Source organism: Montipora foliosa, chromosome 1 (genome assembly GCF_036669935.1).
Source record: "Montipora foliosa isolate CH-2021 chromosome 1, ASM3666993v2, whole genome shotgun sequence".
NCBI lineage: Eukaryota > Metazoa > Cnidaria > Anthozoa > Scleractinia > Acroporidae > Montipora > Montipora foliosa.
Window position 1 is genome coordinate 919,564 of NC_090869.1, and position 17,500 is coordinate 937,063.

The 17,500-nt window shown below is 41.8% G+C and overlaps 5 protein-coding genes and 3 pseudogenes across 5 annotated transcripts; 6 read left to right on the top strand and 2 right to left on the bottom strand.

Annotated features, from left to right (window-relative positions):
- Positions 1 to 1,160: 1,160 nt before the first annotated feature.
- LOC138008020 (uncharacterized) lies at positions 1,161 to 1,877 on the top strand. The gene has a single exon (XM_068855189.1). The coding sequence runs from the start codon at positions 1,161 to 1,163 to the stop codon at positions 1,875 to 1,877; it is 717 nt and encodes a 238-aa protein (XP_068711290.1).
- A 42-nt stretch (positions 1,878 to 1,919) lies between these two features.
- On the top strand, positions 1,920 to 2,321 carry LOC138008027 (uncharacterized). The gene has a single exon (XM_068855201.1). It carries the CDS (start codon positions 1,920 to 1,922, stop codon positions 2,319 to 2,321), a length of 402 nt encoding a protein of 133 aa, XP_068711302.1.
- Positions 2,322 to 2,627: 306 nt separating this feature from the next.
- Positions 2,628 to 3,911, top strand: LOC138008036 (uncharacterized). The gene is made up of 2 exons (XM_068855213.1): positions 2,628 to 2,917; positions 3,164 to 3,911. Exons 1-2 carry the CDS (start codon positions 2,628 to 2,630, stop codon positions 3,909 to 3,911), a joined length of 1,038 nt encoding a protein of 345 aa, XP_068711314.1.
- Positions 3,912 to 4,070: 159 nt separating this feature from the next.
- Positions 4,071 to 4,616, top strand: LOC138008044 (uncharacterized). Its single transcript, XM_068855226.1, has one exon. The coding sequence runs from the start codon at positions 4,071 to 4,073 to the stop codon at positions 4,614 to 4,616; it is 546 nt and encodes a 181-aa protein (XP_068711327.1).
- Positions 4,617 to 8,819: 4,203 nt separating this feature from the next.
- Positions 8,820 to 9,731, top strand: LOC138008050 (DNA ligase 1-like). Its single transcript, XM_068855239.1, has one exon. It carries the CDS (start codon positions 8,820 to 8,822, stop codon positions 9,729 to 9,731), a length of 912 nt encoding a protein of 303 aa, XP_068711340.1.
- A 429-nt stretch (positions 9,732 to 10,160) lies between these two features.
- LOC137973910 (uncharacterized) lies at positions 10,161 to 11,141 on the bottom strand (annotated as a pseudogene).
- A 1,686-nt stretch (positions 11,142 to 12,827) lies between these two features.
- On the bottom strand, positions 12,828 to 16,162 carry LOC138008060 (adenosine receptor A2b-like; annotated as a pseudogene).
- A 1,311-nt stretch (positions 16,163 to 17,473) lies between these two features.
- Positions 17,474 to 17,500, top strand: part of LOC138008066 (uncharacterized) — an 885-nt pseudogene continuing 858 nt past the window's right edge.

Sequence of the window (17,500 nt, forward strand, 5' to 3'; positions counted from 1 at the left end):
AGACCTCAACAGAGAAATAGGAATGATACCCCGCGTCGAGGTACAACCCTGGCTGTGAGAAGTGTAAGTGCTCGAGAGAGTTCACACGAGAGTCCACGCGAGATAAGGAACAATGTAGGTGTCCATCCACGCGATGTTTCGCATCGAGATTCGAGAAAGATCACACGCAGAGATGTAACCACAGATAAATGTATCAGCCTTGGACCTCGCAATGTCACGCGTAGTTACCCTCCTCCTGAAGTCTGTACTTCCAGTCCGCATTGTCCCTTGTGCTTAAAGTTACACTTCTTGAAGGACTGCATAGCCTTTAAAGCGAACACTTATCAGGAACGCCTCGATCTCTTGTTCCAAAAGCATATTTGCAGAAACTGTTTGGTACCTGGTCATGACGCGAAGGGGTGTGCAGCGGTAAGAGCGTGCGAAAGGTCTGGTTGCGTAAGAAAACATCACACCCTACTGCATCCCCTGGATGGGGCGCGTGATAATAACGACGTAGATCACAGAGTAGTTTCACACCAAGCGTCGGCCGCGGCATTAAACGGTTTATGTAACGGTCGGTGTTTATGTAAGGTTTATGTAACGGTCGGGTCATTGAGACATACGCATTGTTGGATGACGGTTCAGACGTGTCATTGTGTGATCATCGACCATTGGAGAAGCTTGGTTTGAATGGGATAAACTGGCAGTTTACTCTTACTACCCTTAGTAACACTGAAGAACAAAGTGGGTTAGGGGTTGGTCTGAAGGTCAGCAGCATAGATGGTGTAAAGGATCTCTGCCTGTCTACAGTGTGGTCTGTTGAAGGAATTCCTGTGTCAGAGAAGAGCATTTCAGTACCTGATGATTTAAGGCGGTGGCCCCATCTCCGAGATTTAAGTTTTCCCCAGATTGATGATCAGACAGTAATGCTTTTGATTGGCAGAGATTGTCCCGAGGCATTTTGAGTGCTAGACGAGGGAAAAGGGGCAAGTGATGAACCGTATGCAGTCAGGTTCCCGTTAGGATGGACCCTATTGGGCCCAGTTGGTCCCACGAATCCTCACGAAGAATTTCATGTGAGGTTTGTGCGTTCCCTGGATGACAACGACTTGCTTCAGTCGCAAGTGAAGAGGTTCTGGTTTACTGACTTTGGTGAAAGTTCAGCTGCATCTGAGGTGTGCATGTCATTGGAAGACAAACGAGCCTTGAAGATTATGAATGAGACGGTTACAAAAACAGATGGTCATTATCAGGTCGGGTTGCCTTGGAGAAATCGACCGCCTTCGATCCCGAACAACCGTGGTTTGGCTGAGTCGAGGCTATGTTCGCTGAAGAGACGACTTCTAAAGAATGAAGAACTTCATAGGAAGTACAACACTACTATGGACGAATATTTGTCTAAGGGTCACGCAGTAAAGATTCCTCCACGAGGGCTGTCTGTTGAAGGAAAGATCGTCTGGTACCTTCCTCATCATCCAGTTGTCCACGCCAGGAAAACGGACAAGGTTCGTGTAGTTTTTGACTGTGCCGCTAAATACATGGGTACCTCACTGAACGACCAGTTGATGCAAGGACCTGACCTGAACAATAACCTGATCGGTGTTTTGATGCGATTCCGACAGGAGAAGTTCGCTATAATCGCTGACATAGAGTCCATCTTTCATCAGGCCAGAGTTGATCCACGTGACCATGACGCTTTGCGTTTCCTCTGGTGGCCGAATGAAGAACTACACAGCACCCCAGCAGAGTATAAGATGACGGTCCACGTCTTCGGAGCTACCTCGTCCCCAAGTTGTGCCTGTTTTTGTCTGTTGAGAACAGCAGAAGACAACAAGGATACCTTTCCCAGCGAGATCGTGAATACAGTAAAAAGGAATTTCTACGGGGATGACTGTTAAAAGTCTGTCAGAACGCGTCACGATGCACGGCTACTTGTGAAAATGTTGACTGAGCTGTTATCACGGGGTGGATTCAGCTTAACAAAATGGATGAGCAATGACAGAGAAGTCTTGGCAAGCATCCCTCCGAGTCGACGAGCGAAATCCGTTGTTAACTTGGACCTTGACGAGATGCCCACGGAGCATGCTCTAGGAGTACAGTGGAAAGTTCAAACCGATGAGTTCTGTTTTAAAGTCATTGCCAAGGAAAGACCACCAACCCGACGAGGTATATTGTCAGTCGCAAGCTCGGTTTATGACCCCCTTGCGTTCTTGGCGCCCTTCACATTGTCAGCGAAGTTGATTCTGCAGGAATTATGCAGGAAGAAGATCGGTTGGGATGAGAACTTAGGAGGTCAAGCTCTGAGTGACTGCAAAGATTGGCTAGCTGCTTTACCTAAATAGACCTAATCGGCTAACTCAATGTTGTACCCAATTCAAATCCTTTGGGAATAAAACGTTTTGTTCCAGGTATTTCCATATCATTTAAATATAAATGCTACATTATCATGCAAATACAATAAACAAAGAATCTTAATCCCGGGAGATTTGAATTGGGTACAACATTGAGTTAGCCGATTAGGTCTATTGTCGGAGGTTGCAGTAAGAAGATGTTACAAACCTGATTCATTTGGAGAGGTCAGTCACGCTCAGGTCCACCATTTCTCCGATGCATTCCAGTGCGCCTACGGAGCAGCTTCCTATTTGCGCATGATTGATACGGATGGTAACATTCATTGTTCATTTGTCATCGGAAAGTCTCGTCTGGCGCCCCTAAAGGCGATCACAATCCCTCGCTTGGAGCTGTCGGCAGCAGTGGTATCTGTGAAGTTGGATAATATGATTCGGAAAGAGCTTCATCTGCCCATCGAAGAGAGCATTTTTTGGAGTGATTCCACTTCTGTCATTCAGTTGATCCAAAATCAGTCTAAGAGATTTCAAACCTTCGTGGCAAACCACCTGTCGATTATTCATGGCGGTTCGTCTCCTGATCAGTGGAGGTATGTTGACTCGAGATCCAATCCTGCTGATGATGCCTGATCCTGCTGATGATGGTCTAACTGCAGAACAGTTAATCCATAATAAGCGTTGGTTGCATGGCCCTGAGTTTTTGTGGAAATCAGATGAATGTTGGCCCTCCCTTGGCACAATACCGAATATACCAGATGATCACCCAGAGGTGAAGAATGAAGTTCAGACGTATACGTACGTGATTTCACACAAGAGCATCATGAATTCATTTATAGAGCGCTATTCTTCCTGGAATCGTCTCAAGAGGGGAGTCGCGTGTTGTTGAAGTACAAGCTTTTCCTACTCAGCAAAGTGCGAAATCATGATGAAGGAAATCACGTAGGGCCAATTAAGGGAGAGCTCTCGGTAGATGATGTAAAAAGGGCTGAAAAGGAAATTGTTTTGTGTGTCCAGAGGGAAGCCTTCAAAGAGCATTTTTCTCAAGTGGTGAAGTCAAAAAGTCCCCTTCGCAAGTTGTGCCCGATACTGATAGATGGAATCTTATGCGTAGGAGGTCGATTGCAAAACGCACCTATTCCAACTGAGGTCAAGCATCCAGTTCTTCTTCACAAAAAATACCATGTAACGGATTTGATTGTTAGGAAGTACCATGAAGAGTTAGCCCATGCTGGTAGAGAACACGTGTTATCTTCCATAAGACAGAAATTTTGGATAGTCAAGGGTCGTGTGGCGGTGCGCCGTGTGTTAAGAGAATGCCTTTTCTGCCGTAAGAGAGCTTCACCAACAAGGGAACAAAAGATGGCGGACTTGCCTTCGGAGCGCCTAACCCCAGACCGACCGCCCTTTACGTTCGTAGGCATTGACTACTTTGGCCCGTTTCTAGTGAGACTTAAGAGCAGCAGTGTAAAACGCTACGGATGCTTGTTTACTTGTCTAGCCTCCAGAGCTGTCCACATTGAGATTTCGCACTCTTTAGACACGAATTCGTTCATTGACGCCCTGCGAAGGTTTATTGCCAGGTGAGGAAGTCCCGAAATCATCAGAAGCGATAATGGTACCAATTTCCATGGTGGCGAGCGAGAACTGCGAAGTGGACTGTCAGAATGGAATCAACAGAAGATAAATGCGTTTACAAGTCAGCGCGAGATCAAATTGATCTTCAACCCACCGACAGCCAGTCACATGGGAGGTGTTTGGGAAAGAATCGTTCAATCAGTCAAGAGAATCCTCAAGGCCCTTCTACGAGAGCAACTTGAGACCCTAATGGCTGAGACTGAATCAGTCATAAATGCTCGCCCTCTAACGCCAAACCCAGAAGACCCAATAGATGCTGAGCCTCTCACTCCAAGTCATTTGTTATTACTGAGGTCAAACCAATCGATTCCCCCTGGAGTTTTCTCCGAACAAGATCAGTACTGTCAGCGACGTTGGCGGCAAATACAGTACCTAGCTAACATTTTCTGGAAACGTTGGCTCCGAGAATATCTGATCACGTTGCAGCAACGCCACAAGTGGAGCTATGTTAGCCGAAACCTTAAGATGGGTGACTTGGTTTTACTCACAGAGGAGAACACCCATCGGGGTCAATGGCCCTTAGGTCGGGTTACCAGAGTCCACAAAGCTAAAGATGGTCACGTGCGTTCAGTGGAGATTAAAACGAAAACCGGTTCCCTGATCAGGTCCATTACAAAGCTGTGTTTCTTGGAGAACTTTCCCATGTCCGCATGAATTTTGAGTGAAATAAACTGTTTCTATCAAGTAGTTTATTTGAGGCCGGAATGTTGCGGACAGTTTATAACTCCATTTTGTATGCGAATTATTATTACTGTTATCCTTTTTTTTTTTGTCATATTCTTTTCAACTCAAGTAACACTACCTCGTTAGTGAACAGAATCAGTTTAGTGTCTTAGGAGTTTTCTCGTTATTCGCCAAGGGGCCAATTAGTAGAACTATATTAGGACCGAAAATTTTGTTAAGTCGTTTTTTTCGTCCTGTTCAACTGAGTGACTGTCTTGTTGCGCACATTCGGTAAGCCTTGTTATTTGTTAAATAATCTTTTTAGTTTACGTTTTACGTAGTTACACTCCTAACTTATATTACTGTATTTCTTTCTTTTCGTAGCAAACCTCGCATTGCCCCCGGTTTGTTGTGGGCAAAGGCGTGTTTTCCGATTAAAGCAAGTTGTTTTTTTATGTCGAGTGAATTCTGTCCTTCATATAACGGATACACGAAGACAGCACTTCCAGATCTCTCAATGGCATGCTGATTACTGTCTGTTATTATTACTCCCGTATGTTACTGTAAGTGCGTCTCCGCCATCTCTGTGTTTCCTTCTTATGTTTATTATTTTTTTTTTATGCCGAGGATGATTTAGAAATCAATTAATTTCTTAAAATTTCAGATCCTCAACTGGCATACTGATTAGAGTTTTTGAACAGTACCTCCCTATTTAGCTGCAAGTATTTCTTTGTCATCAACTGTGTTTCCGAATGGCTTGAAATATTTTAGTGCAGGAGTCGATTTTGAGGAATGAATTTCCCAAAATATAATAGATATGACGGAAATACGGAGGCAGCACTTCCAGATCTTTAACTGGTATGATGATTAGGGTCTAAGGATGATACCTCCCAAAGTAAAGGGCATCTATGTCATTTCCTGTTTAAACATTTTTTTAAGAATAGCTTTATCTTTAAGCTCTGTTTAAAAGTAGTTTCATATTTTTGCATGCCAAGTATTCCGTTGTTAATAAGCATTCAATTCTGTTCGCAGAATCCTTGCTTACTGTAAAACACATCGCTGCCCAAATATTTACAAGAAATAAAACATGCGATTTCAAAGGGTTTTCATCCATGGTTAAATCGTTCTCACCCTCTTAACATCCCTTGAGTATTGCTGATGACATTCTTGGCTCTTTCTTTGGTACTTTGAATTCTTGGGTTCGGATGGGATATCTGCCAGCGCACTGAGCTTCATGCTTTTCGCACTAGTTTGGAATAGGGCATTCTAATGTGCCACATTCACTAAATAACCTGACTTCCTATTATGGGAATACATTTTTTAAAATTAACAAGGGAGCATAAAACATGTTGAATTCCTCGAAAATAAGTCATGCCAAAAACGGACGCAGAAAATCATCGTCCTCGATCGGAATACTTTTGCATTGCTTTCAAAGCAGGCACACTCTTATTTCAAAGATTGTAATCCATGGAATGTCAGACAACAGTTTTCCGTATTCAGAAAAATTGCGAAAAATTGTTCATTATGCATGCAGAGTGCTTGCTATCTATTAAAAGCTTTAAAGCAAATGAATGGAATACCAAAAGCATTTTACAGCCGCTATTTCTTTCAAATAGCACGAATACCCCAAGAAAACAAAAAAGGGTGACAGAATTTAGATCGGCTAATAGCTGTAAATGCATTAACGAGGAAGCGTAGAACATGCTGAATTCCGCCAAAAAACGAATGTAGCATATCATCGTTCTCTATCGGAATACACTTGCATTGCTTTAAAAGCAGGCACATTCTTCTTTCAAAGATTTTAAACTAGGGAATGTCAGACAACAGTTTCCATATTTAGAAAAAATGCGAAAATTTGTTCACTACGCAGAGTATTTGCTATCTATTGAAAGCTTTGAAACGTATGAATGGAATACCCAAAGCATTTTACCGCCGCTATTTCGTTCAAATAGTACGAATACTCCAAAAAACAAAAAAAGGATGAGAGAATTTAAATCAGCTAATAGCTGAAAATGCTATAAAACTGAAAGGCTAGTAAGTTGCCCTCACCAGTTACAAGGTGAAACCGTGATGGCAACTGCTCCTGCTCGACAACTCAACAGTAAGGTATGTATCCTGTGCTTTAACTTGTTTTTAGTTTGAGATTGAATTGTATAGTCTTAATTGGATTTAAACTGAGTAAGAGTACTGAACTTCCTTTTTTTTTTACTCTGCTGCAGAATATTCGAAGTGCACTTGTGAGCAAAGTTTTACCCATCGTTGAAGAAAGATGTTCATTGATCTCAGCCAAAGTGACCTACAACACCTTGCAAGATACAAGACACCCAAACTATCTGTGGTTAGACATCTGCGTCAAACGAGACGAGTGTGACAAGGCTATGAAGAAAATCAAAGAAGTTGCATTTTTCTTTTCTTCAGTTGCAGTTGTCGAAAAAAAAGTCGACGACAAGGAATAGAAGATAACGAAGAAATGGCGAATAAACGTTCTCAAAGTAAGAAAAAGATATATTGGCCTGCGATATCGTATTGGGTAGCTCTCCAGAGTGCCAACTATTCCTGTTCATTCTGCGCTCGTGGACACTGGTATGGAAGTTTCAGCAAAATCTGTTCAAGAATGTACGAGAGGAAAGGAAGACAGTGCCATAGCTCCTTTATGTAGATCACTAAAAGACCACAATAACAGCTTCCTGCAAAGAAAAGTAGACAAGTCATTTGAGCATTGTTTAGAGTCACTGGAATCCGAGATTTTGGAAGAGCCCGTTCCCTCAATCCACGGCAGCGAACGTGTGGTCCGCCTACAAGTTACAAGTCCAATATTTTCATCGGATTTGAAAAACAGAGCCATCCCGGCTGTTATGAAAGCTGGTTTGGTGTTTGACTTTTTCGGGATAGAAAATATCAAAGAAGTGGAAAACCCTCAGTCACTTGAAGGAGCTTTGTCAAAGTCCCCAGTGGTCATTGCATTAAACAAAATAGAGAGGGCCATGACAAAACTGGGCTACGCATTGCACAAAGGAGAAGTTTTTAAGAGAAATGAAGAGTCAATATACACTTACGAACACGCCTGTTCCATCAAAAAGTTTATCTCGCTACTGGCAAACAACGAGAAATTAAAAGAGATTATCATTCCAAATTTCAACAAGCTTGAATCTACACTGGCAGACCCCGAGTATGAATTTACCAAGCAGCTGAAAATAAACTGCGATCTCATTGAAGTTTCCAACAGTTGGTGTTTCTCCTTAAGTCGACGAGCGTTTGTCCTGAACCCAATCAAAGAAACTGGAGTAGAAAGTCCGCGAGCATTTTTACACTACGCTCACACTAAAGAACCAGAGGCCAAGTACTTCCAAGAAATTTTACAAAACAGGCATACTTCTGCAAATATTACTTGCGCCTTCTAAATGTCGGAATAAAGCAACACAAAGAAAAAGTGATGTGCTTAATTGGAGAGCCAAACAGCGGTAAAACGAGCCTGTTCACGCCAATCACTTGGATAATTCCTGCCAGGTATTTGCTATTTCTTTTTGTAATATCTTGTTTTGTTTTTGTTTTCAAGTGATTTATCAGTTAGAAATTATATGACAAATTGAAAAGTGATTTTGGACTATTGAGGTGGACGCTTGAGTTGTTATTCCTTATTCCTCCTCTAAAATGAGCATATGAAAAGGTAGAGTGTTCTCACGACGAAAGTGTGTAAGAAGTTTATTGAAATTACTTCTCTTTTTCCGTTGACAGGTATATCGCAATGATAACCAAACAGAAAGCTTTCAACAAGAGTCTCGTTGACCAAAACACCCAAGTAATCCTTATGGATGAAGTACATGTGAAGCTTTTGGATCCAGATGACTGGAAAGTCTTGACCCAAGGGGGACTTACAGCACATCATCGGAAATACAAAAACTCTCGTCCACAAGAAATTCGGTGTCCCATGTTTATCACCTGTCAAACAGAAATGGAGTTTGGTGAAGAACACAACGCGGCCATGGATGCTCGTCTGCGCAAATTCTATTTTAAGAGTCTGAACACTCCACCAGTCTCAGGAGTACTACAGTCATTACGAGAGAGGCAATGGACTGTATTGTTTGGGCTAGCAGAGTGGCACGCACTCCAGATGATGAGCTCCCCCCTCCAATGCCTGGAACGGCGGCGAAGCCCAATGAATTTGATGAAAAGTAGAAGGACAGAATCAAAACAATGGACCTGGATGACAGTGAAAGCGACCAAGAAGCACAAATCAAAGAAGGGCAACTCGTTGCAGCAGACGACGATGTATCCGGAGAAGAAGTCGACCAAGAAAATTCAGATATTGAGTCGACGTGTTCTGACGGATGGGAGAAGAGACTTGAAAAGATTTCTGAGCTTCGGGATCAACAGCCATGCAACAGTCTGAGACAAAGGCAACTGGGCCTCATTGAAGCTGGAATGAAGCGCGCCACCAAGGAGCGAGAAAATGAAGCACGACAGGCTAAGGAGCGAATTCTTGCCGAGACAAGACAACATTGGATATCATTGGGAATGATTCGAGAGGAAGATGCTCACTTGTTGGAGAAGGTTGAACCCCCATACCATCCTAGAATTGAACGGTCAAGGGACGAGTATTTCACGAAAAAGAAAGAAGAAGAACAGAGAAATGTGCAGGATAAAGCTTCCAAATACTACGAGAACGAGTGGGTTTGGGCAAAGGAAAAAGAATTACGTGAGCTGCAAGAACGAGAAGAAACTACTACAGATGACGACATCAAAAGAGCAACACATTACATGATTGGAGTTACCGTGGAAGCCCTCAAGTTGAACTTTAAGCGAGATGCGTTACCTGGTCTTTTGAGACTAGTAATAATGGAAAGAAGAAAAAGAGCGATAGAGAGAAAGTGGATTTCCAGAGAGCAGGCTGAGAGAGTAACAAACGCATGGGCACCAATGCCATACCCATTCGACGGACAAGAAAGCGACGATCAAGAGATTTTCATTACGCCTTCTTCGTCCCAGACATCAACACCGAGAAGCACAAGCCAAACCGTCCAGAGAAGAAGATCTAGAAAACGGCCATCCCAAATAAGCACCCCAGTGCCTAAGAAAGGAAGAATAACAAACTTTTTTAAATCCTAGTCAAAAATAAAGGACAAGTTATGTGATCATAAGTCTTCAAAAATAGAAAAAAAAGTTGAAATTTGTTACAAGGTGATTGAAATGAAAAAGGAAAAAAAGTGTTTAGTGCAGTCAACTCTTTGTTTTCCAACTGAGTTCAGTTTGTTCGAATTGATAAAACCCAATGTTATGATAACTGGATTTTCTTTATTTACTTCCTCGATATGTTCGCAGAGAATTTGCTAAACTTTATGTCATCGGGGCACATTGGAAACGGATAGTTGACAACGAAGGCTTTTTGGTTATTTGTATGATGTTGACCGAGGATCAACTAAATTTCATCCGATAGAAGTTTAATGTGGGTATCCTGCCTTTTAAAAAACATTACTAACATTTTGATCGAAATTTCCTGATTGCGCGATTGAAAAGAGTGTTCGGTTTTCGTCCTTTTTAAAAATGAAAATCTGGATATCTAAGAATAGCTGTCCAATTTCCGAACCCATGGCGATCTAGTCCCATCTTCAAATATTTATCCTCTTCAGGAGTGAATAGTAGAATTTTCCTTCCTCTCAAAGAATCGGGCGTTTTTGAAACATTCTGGCTTTTGAACTTAGAAGGCGTAATGAAAATATTGTCTTCTTCGGGGGTGGACCCATCGTTATTTTCTTGTTTTTCAGGCGAGGACGCGGATTTGTCTGAAAGTCTTGATCGGAGATCCATTTCTAACTCAGAGCCCTTCTCGCCATAAAGTGATTTCAAATATTCATGCGCCTTAGTTGCCACCTCTCGGGATAGTTGCTTTTGATAATGCACTCTTGCCACAATAGAACTGTGCTTCTGATCCTCGGAGATTGTGCCCTGCGCCTTACTACTAAGTTTCTTGGAGCTAGCCGTCTCCACTATTTGTCGGTAATGAGTAGGGTGAACGTATTTTCCGATCGCGAACACCAATTTGCTCATCAGCTGGCCAAGTTTGTTGTGTTGGCCGCCATTTCTTGTGACTAAGACGTAGTCACAAGTTGGTTTTAGGTTAGGCCGAATGTGGTCGATGTAGCCATCTAAGACCTGCATCCTTGAGTCGGTAAGGAAACGAGAGTCGAAGCCATATTTTCCAGCGGTTTTAAACATTTTCTGATCGACAAATCCATCGTTGTTCTTTGCTGAGCGCACCATTTCAACAGTTTAATACTGGTAGGTCATTGGACGTGAGCCTTTAACCTTGATAAACAGATATACCGCAAGGAATTTTGTTGCAAAGGACAACTCCAGTGGAGATACTGTACCCGGTTTATCCTTGCATGCTTTGAGAACGTTCTCGTAGCGTGGAAAGTAGCGCTTAACAACCTCCAGAAGCTCTTCTAGTGTGGCCCAATGTCCCTTGGATTCTAAGGTGTCGATGTCGAGTTCATTTGTCCATTGTAATCGCATCATTTTTGAAACTGTTTTACGGACTTTTTTCAGATAGGTTTCTGTAGACAACAAACCCCTCAATACAACCTCGGATGCCCCGTTTACTTTTCTGAAATCCATCAGTTCGGCAATGGCATCTAAATAACCAATGCACCCCGCGTGCCCAAGTTTCCATTCGTCCTGCATTGTATCAACAAATTTGAAGAATAGATTAGGTGAGCACAAGCTAAAGTCAATTATGTCCAGAGTTAGTTCTTCTTCGTCCTCGCAACAGAATTTTAGGAACTTAAGACATTTGCTAACGATTTGTTGCGCTTGTCGGTCACTCTTGCATCCTCCACCACTCCCCGTTAGCCAAGACAGAAGTTCTTGCATGATTACACTTGAGCGATCAAATGTAGGTACAGATCTTGCTGTGAGGGTTGGACTTGTGTCGTTTTCTTCCTTTTTGGGACTCGTTTCTTCTTGATTGGGGACGTGTTGGGGTTTTTCATCAAAATAAATGAACCAGCCGTGTTTACTCTTAACGGATTTTCTGCAACCTCTTTGAGACACAAATCCATCATGGTTACAATCTTTGACTGGACAATGAAACAAACCATCTAAATCGTCCTCTTCCAAGTGACCCGCGACTTTGAATTTTAAGCATGTTTCTTGGCGGTTTGCAGACCAATCAGTTGGGGTTTTTGCGCTACCTGCCTCAACTTGCCTATTTTCGAATGCTTCTTTTTCTTGCCAGCATTGAAAACAAAAAAAAAAAGGAAAAATAAATCTTGGACACCTTGCAAATTGTTCAGAATCAAACAATGTATCATTAACGCGAAATATCCGATTTATTCAAATTCGCCCAAACCTGCCTGAACACGCCAAGATAGCTAGTCATAAAGACCAGAGAGTATTTTTCAGCAAAAACAGAAAAAAAAACGTTAGAGAATCTCCCTATAAATTCGGAACTTCTCGTGGCTTACAAGGGAACTGTGTTCCTTGACGTATAAGAGACCAGTATGATTCGGAACAATGGTGTTCCTTTGTAACACTAATGGGAATTGATAGCAGTTACATAGGAACAATCGCAAAGCAGAACAGGCTTTATCGGAACAGCTGTTCCTTTTTGTCAAGGACAATGCGATTTTATGTTAAATATTAGGAACGACGAGTTTTTCTTCGATTTAAGGGAATGATTAAAACAGGGACAACTGTTCTCTTCTGTTGTGAAAGAAACCAAAATGAAAAACGGACCGCACAAAAAAAGGACCTATTGTTCCTTACGAGACGAAAACGGAACATGGAGTTCCTTTTCAAGAAACTAACAGGAACTTTGAGTTCCGAATTGCTACTACGAGAAACTCCAGTTCCCAATTAAGCAGATTTGGGTTCCTAAGAAAAATTTCAACTCGGAACAGAAGTTCCTTTAAGTTCTCAGTTTACTTGTTCCCATGTTGATTACAGGAACAAAAGCAAAAACGCGTGGAACACTTGGTTTTTTTTAAAGTATCATAACTCGGTTTGAAGGCATTGAAATTATGGGAACAAAGTAAGTTCATTTACATGCTTCCTTCAAGACACCTACGGCAGATATCGCGCAAATATAAGTTATATCAGGCCAAATTTTTGGGTGTCATTAATTTTGGGAAACGTATATGATGATGATGATGATGATGATGATGATGATGATGATGACGGTGATGATGATGATGTTGATAACCCTCAGTACCTTCGAAGCCTCTCTGTGCTCAGATTTGGAGCATTTTCAAATTTTCCTCGAAGTCTTGAAGGATCTTTCGAGCTTTCTGGATCGCCTTTCTTGCAGAGCCTATCTCTGAGAAGCTTCCTAATAGCATCTCAAATCTCCTCGCTTCGCCAGAGACAAATCAATGGATTTATAAATGAGTTTAAAAAAGCAACAGTTTCGCTCCAACTGTAGTAATCGTGTCTATGTGACCCATAACTACAAGCAATTGCAAAAAGAGTTGAGACACTCGCTGTTATAAACGATACAACGCGTGTCATCCAAGTCAACGCACCAAAAAAACCCCCTCCCCCCCAAGCAAAGTTGTTCCCCCCTGCATTTGCCATTCAAACTTAAGGGTATCAACATTGAAAGAGGGGGGAGGGGAGAGAGGGGCGTTAAGACTTATCTTATGAAGTACAAGGTGAGTTTAAGGAAGAAGAAGTGAATTTTCGATGCAGTGTCTCAACCTTTTTGCAAGTGCTTGTCTAGTTGATTTACCTCCGTATTGCCGGGTTGTCTATTTGTTTTTTGGGGCGATCCCTTGCATATATGACAGTTACATTGTAAGCTTTGAGGATAAGTTTGTTTAGTTCGGATAGGTTTGTGTATTGAGGAATGGTATTTGAAAATGTGCTTTTTTGAGGCATGCTGTAATTATCATAATTGGCAATCAATTTGTACGAAATTGGGTGTTGACCTCTTGCGCGCTACAGGTAGTCATTATCACAATCTTTGACGGTAACAAACACAGTTTTGTGTTGGTGGGATGTCAAATTTGGTGTTAACAGCGTCAATGCATTGTAAGAAGTCTTAGTTGAAATCAGAGCGCACGCAATAAGCGTGCGTAGATTGTACCCATAACGTTCTGTTTACGTAAATAGTACCTAGGGATATGCGTGTTGTGCTTCTGCTGCTGTATGATAAAAGGACGAAGGTCTTTGCGGAAATTCAGTCTTTCACTACAATCTGTAGTGGAATCGGTTTTTGAAAACATTTCCAAAAACAGTCTGTGGTGTTGTCAGTTACCCATGAGGTAGGATCGATTTTCGTACGTACGCGTGTCTGTTCAGTCAATAGTAACCTGATGTACTTCCGTCGATTGCATTCCCTGAACAATCAGTCTTTTTTAAAGGAGATTCAGAAAAGTGCAAAATGTTTAGCTAATTCCGTTGAAGAATAAATGAACGGTTTTCTGTTACTAGCGTGAAGCACGGATAATTTAATGCTTGCGTCATCGGTCAACGGTCTACGGTCTACAGTAGAAGTAATGAAATCTTATCTACTTCTTTAATGTTTTTCGAGTGTAGACCGTTGGAATTATGTAGACCGTTGCGAAAAGTTCTTTTAACCGCCTGTTGCTTTTGTCATCACGAAAAGTCTACCTCAAGTTCTTTTTCTTTCCATTTGCATGTGTTACATGTCAATAAGGGAAAAAGGGTTTATTTTTTTGGACGAAAATGTATTTCTGCTTGTTACGATGTTTGCGTGACATGGTGACGTCTTCATAACTTAATAAAAGACTGACAAGCTTATCATTTGATAACCTGTTTATTTTTTTGTTGTGCACCGTCCTTTACCTTCATTACAGAGGTTGATAACTCTTACAAGGAATAACAGCCTTTCAGTATTTCGTTCGCCTACAATTATTTTGAATTTTAAGCCTTTATACAGAGCGCTTGCTCATTGAAGAGATTATATTATCAATAATAGTGTCACTGCTCATAGCGTGAAGTGTACACGTGATACTCTTTCAACAAACTTAGGTTATGTCATTCTGTATCGCTTGGGGCTAGAATTCGCGTTCTACTAGAATTGAACTCCTTCTCAATCGGATTAATATGGCAACTGCCAACCGGTATTGAAAATAATTGGGCACACACACTAGTTTGAATGGCACATGCAGATGGGATCAACGCCGTCCTTCCTGTGACACAGTTCTGACTGGACAATTTTCTTGGAGAAATAATTTGGAATGACTCTTTCCACCTCGCCTAAACATTTTGGGAAACTTACTACGGCTGAAATCGGCAAAATCATGGCGAAACACAACCTTTTTCCACACTTACTCGTCGAAACAACGTGTTTCACGTTATAAATTGAACCACGTAATTTGCACTAATTTTCAACTTTATTTTCACCAATTAGAACTCAATTAGAACGCTGCAACGACTATCCCAGTTCAAGCTCCATCTTTCTGCTTTCCATTGATACCTTCGCTGAACCTAACAACCGTTCCTTTTAGTCGCCATGATGAATTATACGCAACAACCATCGAGACAAGCAATTGCAAAAAGAGTTGAGACACTCGCTGTTATAAACGATACAACGCGTGTCATCCAAGTCAACGCACCAAAAAAACCCCCTCCCCCCCAAGCAAAGTTGTTCCCCCCTGCATTTGCCATTCAAACTTAAGGGTATCAAGATTGAAAAAGGGGGGAGGGGAGAGAGGGGCGTTAAGACTTATCTTATGAAGTGCAAGGTGAGTTTAAGGAAGAAGAAGTGAATTTTCGATGCAGTGTCTCAACCTTTTTGCAAGTGCTTGTAGCTGGTGCAAATCTGTAACGACAAGGACAGGAGGATTCAACTAGAAATAAATTTCAACAACGTAAGCTATGTCGACTGCTAACTTCACTTGCGTTTTAAAATTATGATGGTTAGAGGAGGAGAGTCGCAGCTGTTGTCTCATAATTTGACGCTGATGGTGGCGAACGATGATGTGGATTTTCAGTTGCGAAATCACGGCAATGATCAGGAAAGCCAACCACGAAAACAGGTGCAGGCCTCGGGCGATTGCATTGTGTACCCACTGTAGAGATGCGAGCGCAATGTTGAGAACCCAGATGAAGATGATTACCATTAAAACGCGTTTCGCAGTGACCAGGCCTTTGTAGCGAAGGTGCAGTCTAAGTGCTAGATAGCGCTCGAAGCTGATTGCGCTCAAGGTCGTAACAGAGACACCATAGCAGATGTAAAAACCCTTCGCATACAATATCCTGGTCATGCATCGGACGTAGCCTTGGTGAATTTCGCCGAGACGATAAGCGATGTAACTCGGTTGTACGATTCAGCTAACGAGAATATCCGAGAAAGCTAAACATGCTATTAAGAGGCACGATGGCGAGCGAAGCGATGGATTGACAATTATGGCAAAACACACCAAGACGTTAGCGATAACCGCGAATGGAGCGAAAAATGCGTTTAAAACACTAGTGATTAAATTGCTTATATAGCGAAGATGAGCCTGCTGAAAGAAAGGATCTGGGAGATGGAAGCAGAACGCTGGAAAATCGAAGGAATTGTTATGAGCCATTGAAAACGGTGTTTTCGTCTTGAAACAAGACGCGAACACATTTGAATTGAAATAGCATCGATGCTAATAAAGCCATGGCCATATCGCTGTGTTTGTTCGGTGAAAGAGGGCCTGAATTCACTTATTCAAGTATTATTACCTTCGCGGCCTTTTTATTTGCCAGAAAAATGTGACAGCAACCCAGTTGTTAAGAAACTGACGTGTCCATGAAGCACTCAACATAGAATTAATCCCATTTTCAATTTTTGTTTCTCTTGGGGGTCAATTTTAATCATAAATTAAAAACACATACCCTAACAAACTTCACCGTAATACACAATTCTTTCATAGTTGTTTGCTGTCCTTTTGGTCTTTTAATTACTTTGGCACAGTTACTGTCATGCTATAATTAATTATTTCAGTGCAAGGCTTCGAGAACAACACGAGTTTAATAAACAGCCGTCTTTTCCAAATCCCGAGAAATGGTATGGTTGTCACTCAAAAGCTTTAGGACTTGAGCTAACCGAGTAAAACTCAATTGATTGTTGGAAGAACTGAAATTGCCTGATTGCCGCTGCTAAGGTTATTGATTGGATTAGAAAGCTCGCGCCACCTTTTCGACCAATGAGAAGCGAAACCAAAACAAATTGAGCCTTGTACGAGAGTATTTTCCCGCGCTTTTAGTAAATTAGAAGGAGTTGCTTTGAATCATTCTGATTGGTTCAGTTCGGGGTTTGTGCCTATTGTGTTTTGTCCACGCGATAACTTTGATTTACAACGGGTAATGGAAACTCGCTTCATTATCCTGGTGAAATTAAAGGGAAATACATATCCCAACTGCATGAACGCAAAATGCATTACGGCGGTTACCAGTTACACGCGCAGTTAACAATTCTTTGTTATCAGATCGAATCGTTAGAAAGACTCCCAGTTTATTGTCATCACAGGGATTACCAGTCACAAGCGCCCTCAACGACCTTTTTTCATTTTCAGGAAACTAAATTTTGGATGGACGTCAATAAAATGTTTCATTGACGACCATTCAAATTTGGTTTGGAAAAATCAAAAAGAAGTCGTTGAGGGGCGCGTGTGACTGATAATCTCTGTAATGACGACAAACTGGCAGTCTTTCTAATTGAACGCAAACTACGGTGACAAACATAAGGCTAAACAAGCGCATACCTGAAATGCATGCGCGGAGTCGAAGTGGACGGACGTGTTTTCTAAGTAGCGCGAAATTCGACTCCCCAAATCCAGAATTTCGTTGGGCTCTTGTCTTTTTTGCTCTTGTTTTTTTACTGTCAAATTGCTTGCTTTATTTCGACGTCCGTAATGTCGGCAAACTCGAGGAAAAACAAG

Coding starts and splice junctions, on each gene's coding strand:
- LOC138008050 (XM_068855239.1), top strand. CDS start 8,820: ATGGACCTGGATGACAGTGAAAGCGACCAAGAAGCACAAATCAAAGAA.
- LOC138008027 (XM_068855201.1), top strand. CDS start 1,920: ATGTTGACTGAGCTGTTATCACGGGGTGGATTCAGCTTAACAAAATGG.
- LOC138008044 (XM_068855226.1), top strand. CDS start 4,071: ATGGGAGGTGTTTGGGAAAGAATCGTTCAATCAGTCAAGAGAATCCTC.
- LOC138008020 (XM_068855189.1), top strand. CDS start 1,161: ATGTCATTGGAAGACAAACGAGCCTTGAAGATTATGAATGAGACGGTT.
- LOC138008036 (XM_068855213.1), top strand. CDS start 2,628: ATGATTGATACGGATGGTAACATTCATTGTTCATTTGTCATCGGAAAG. Junction 2,918..3,163: donor TCGTCTCCTGATCAGTGGAG/GTATGTTGACTC, acceptor ATTCATTTATAG/AGCGCTATTCTTCCTGGAAT.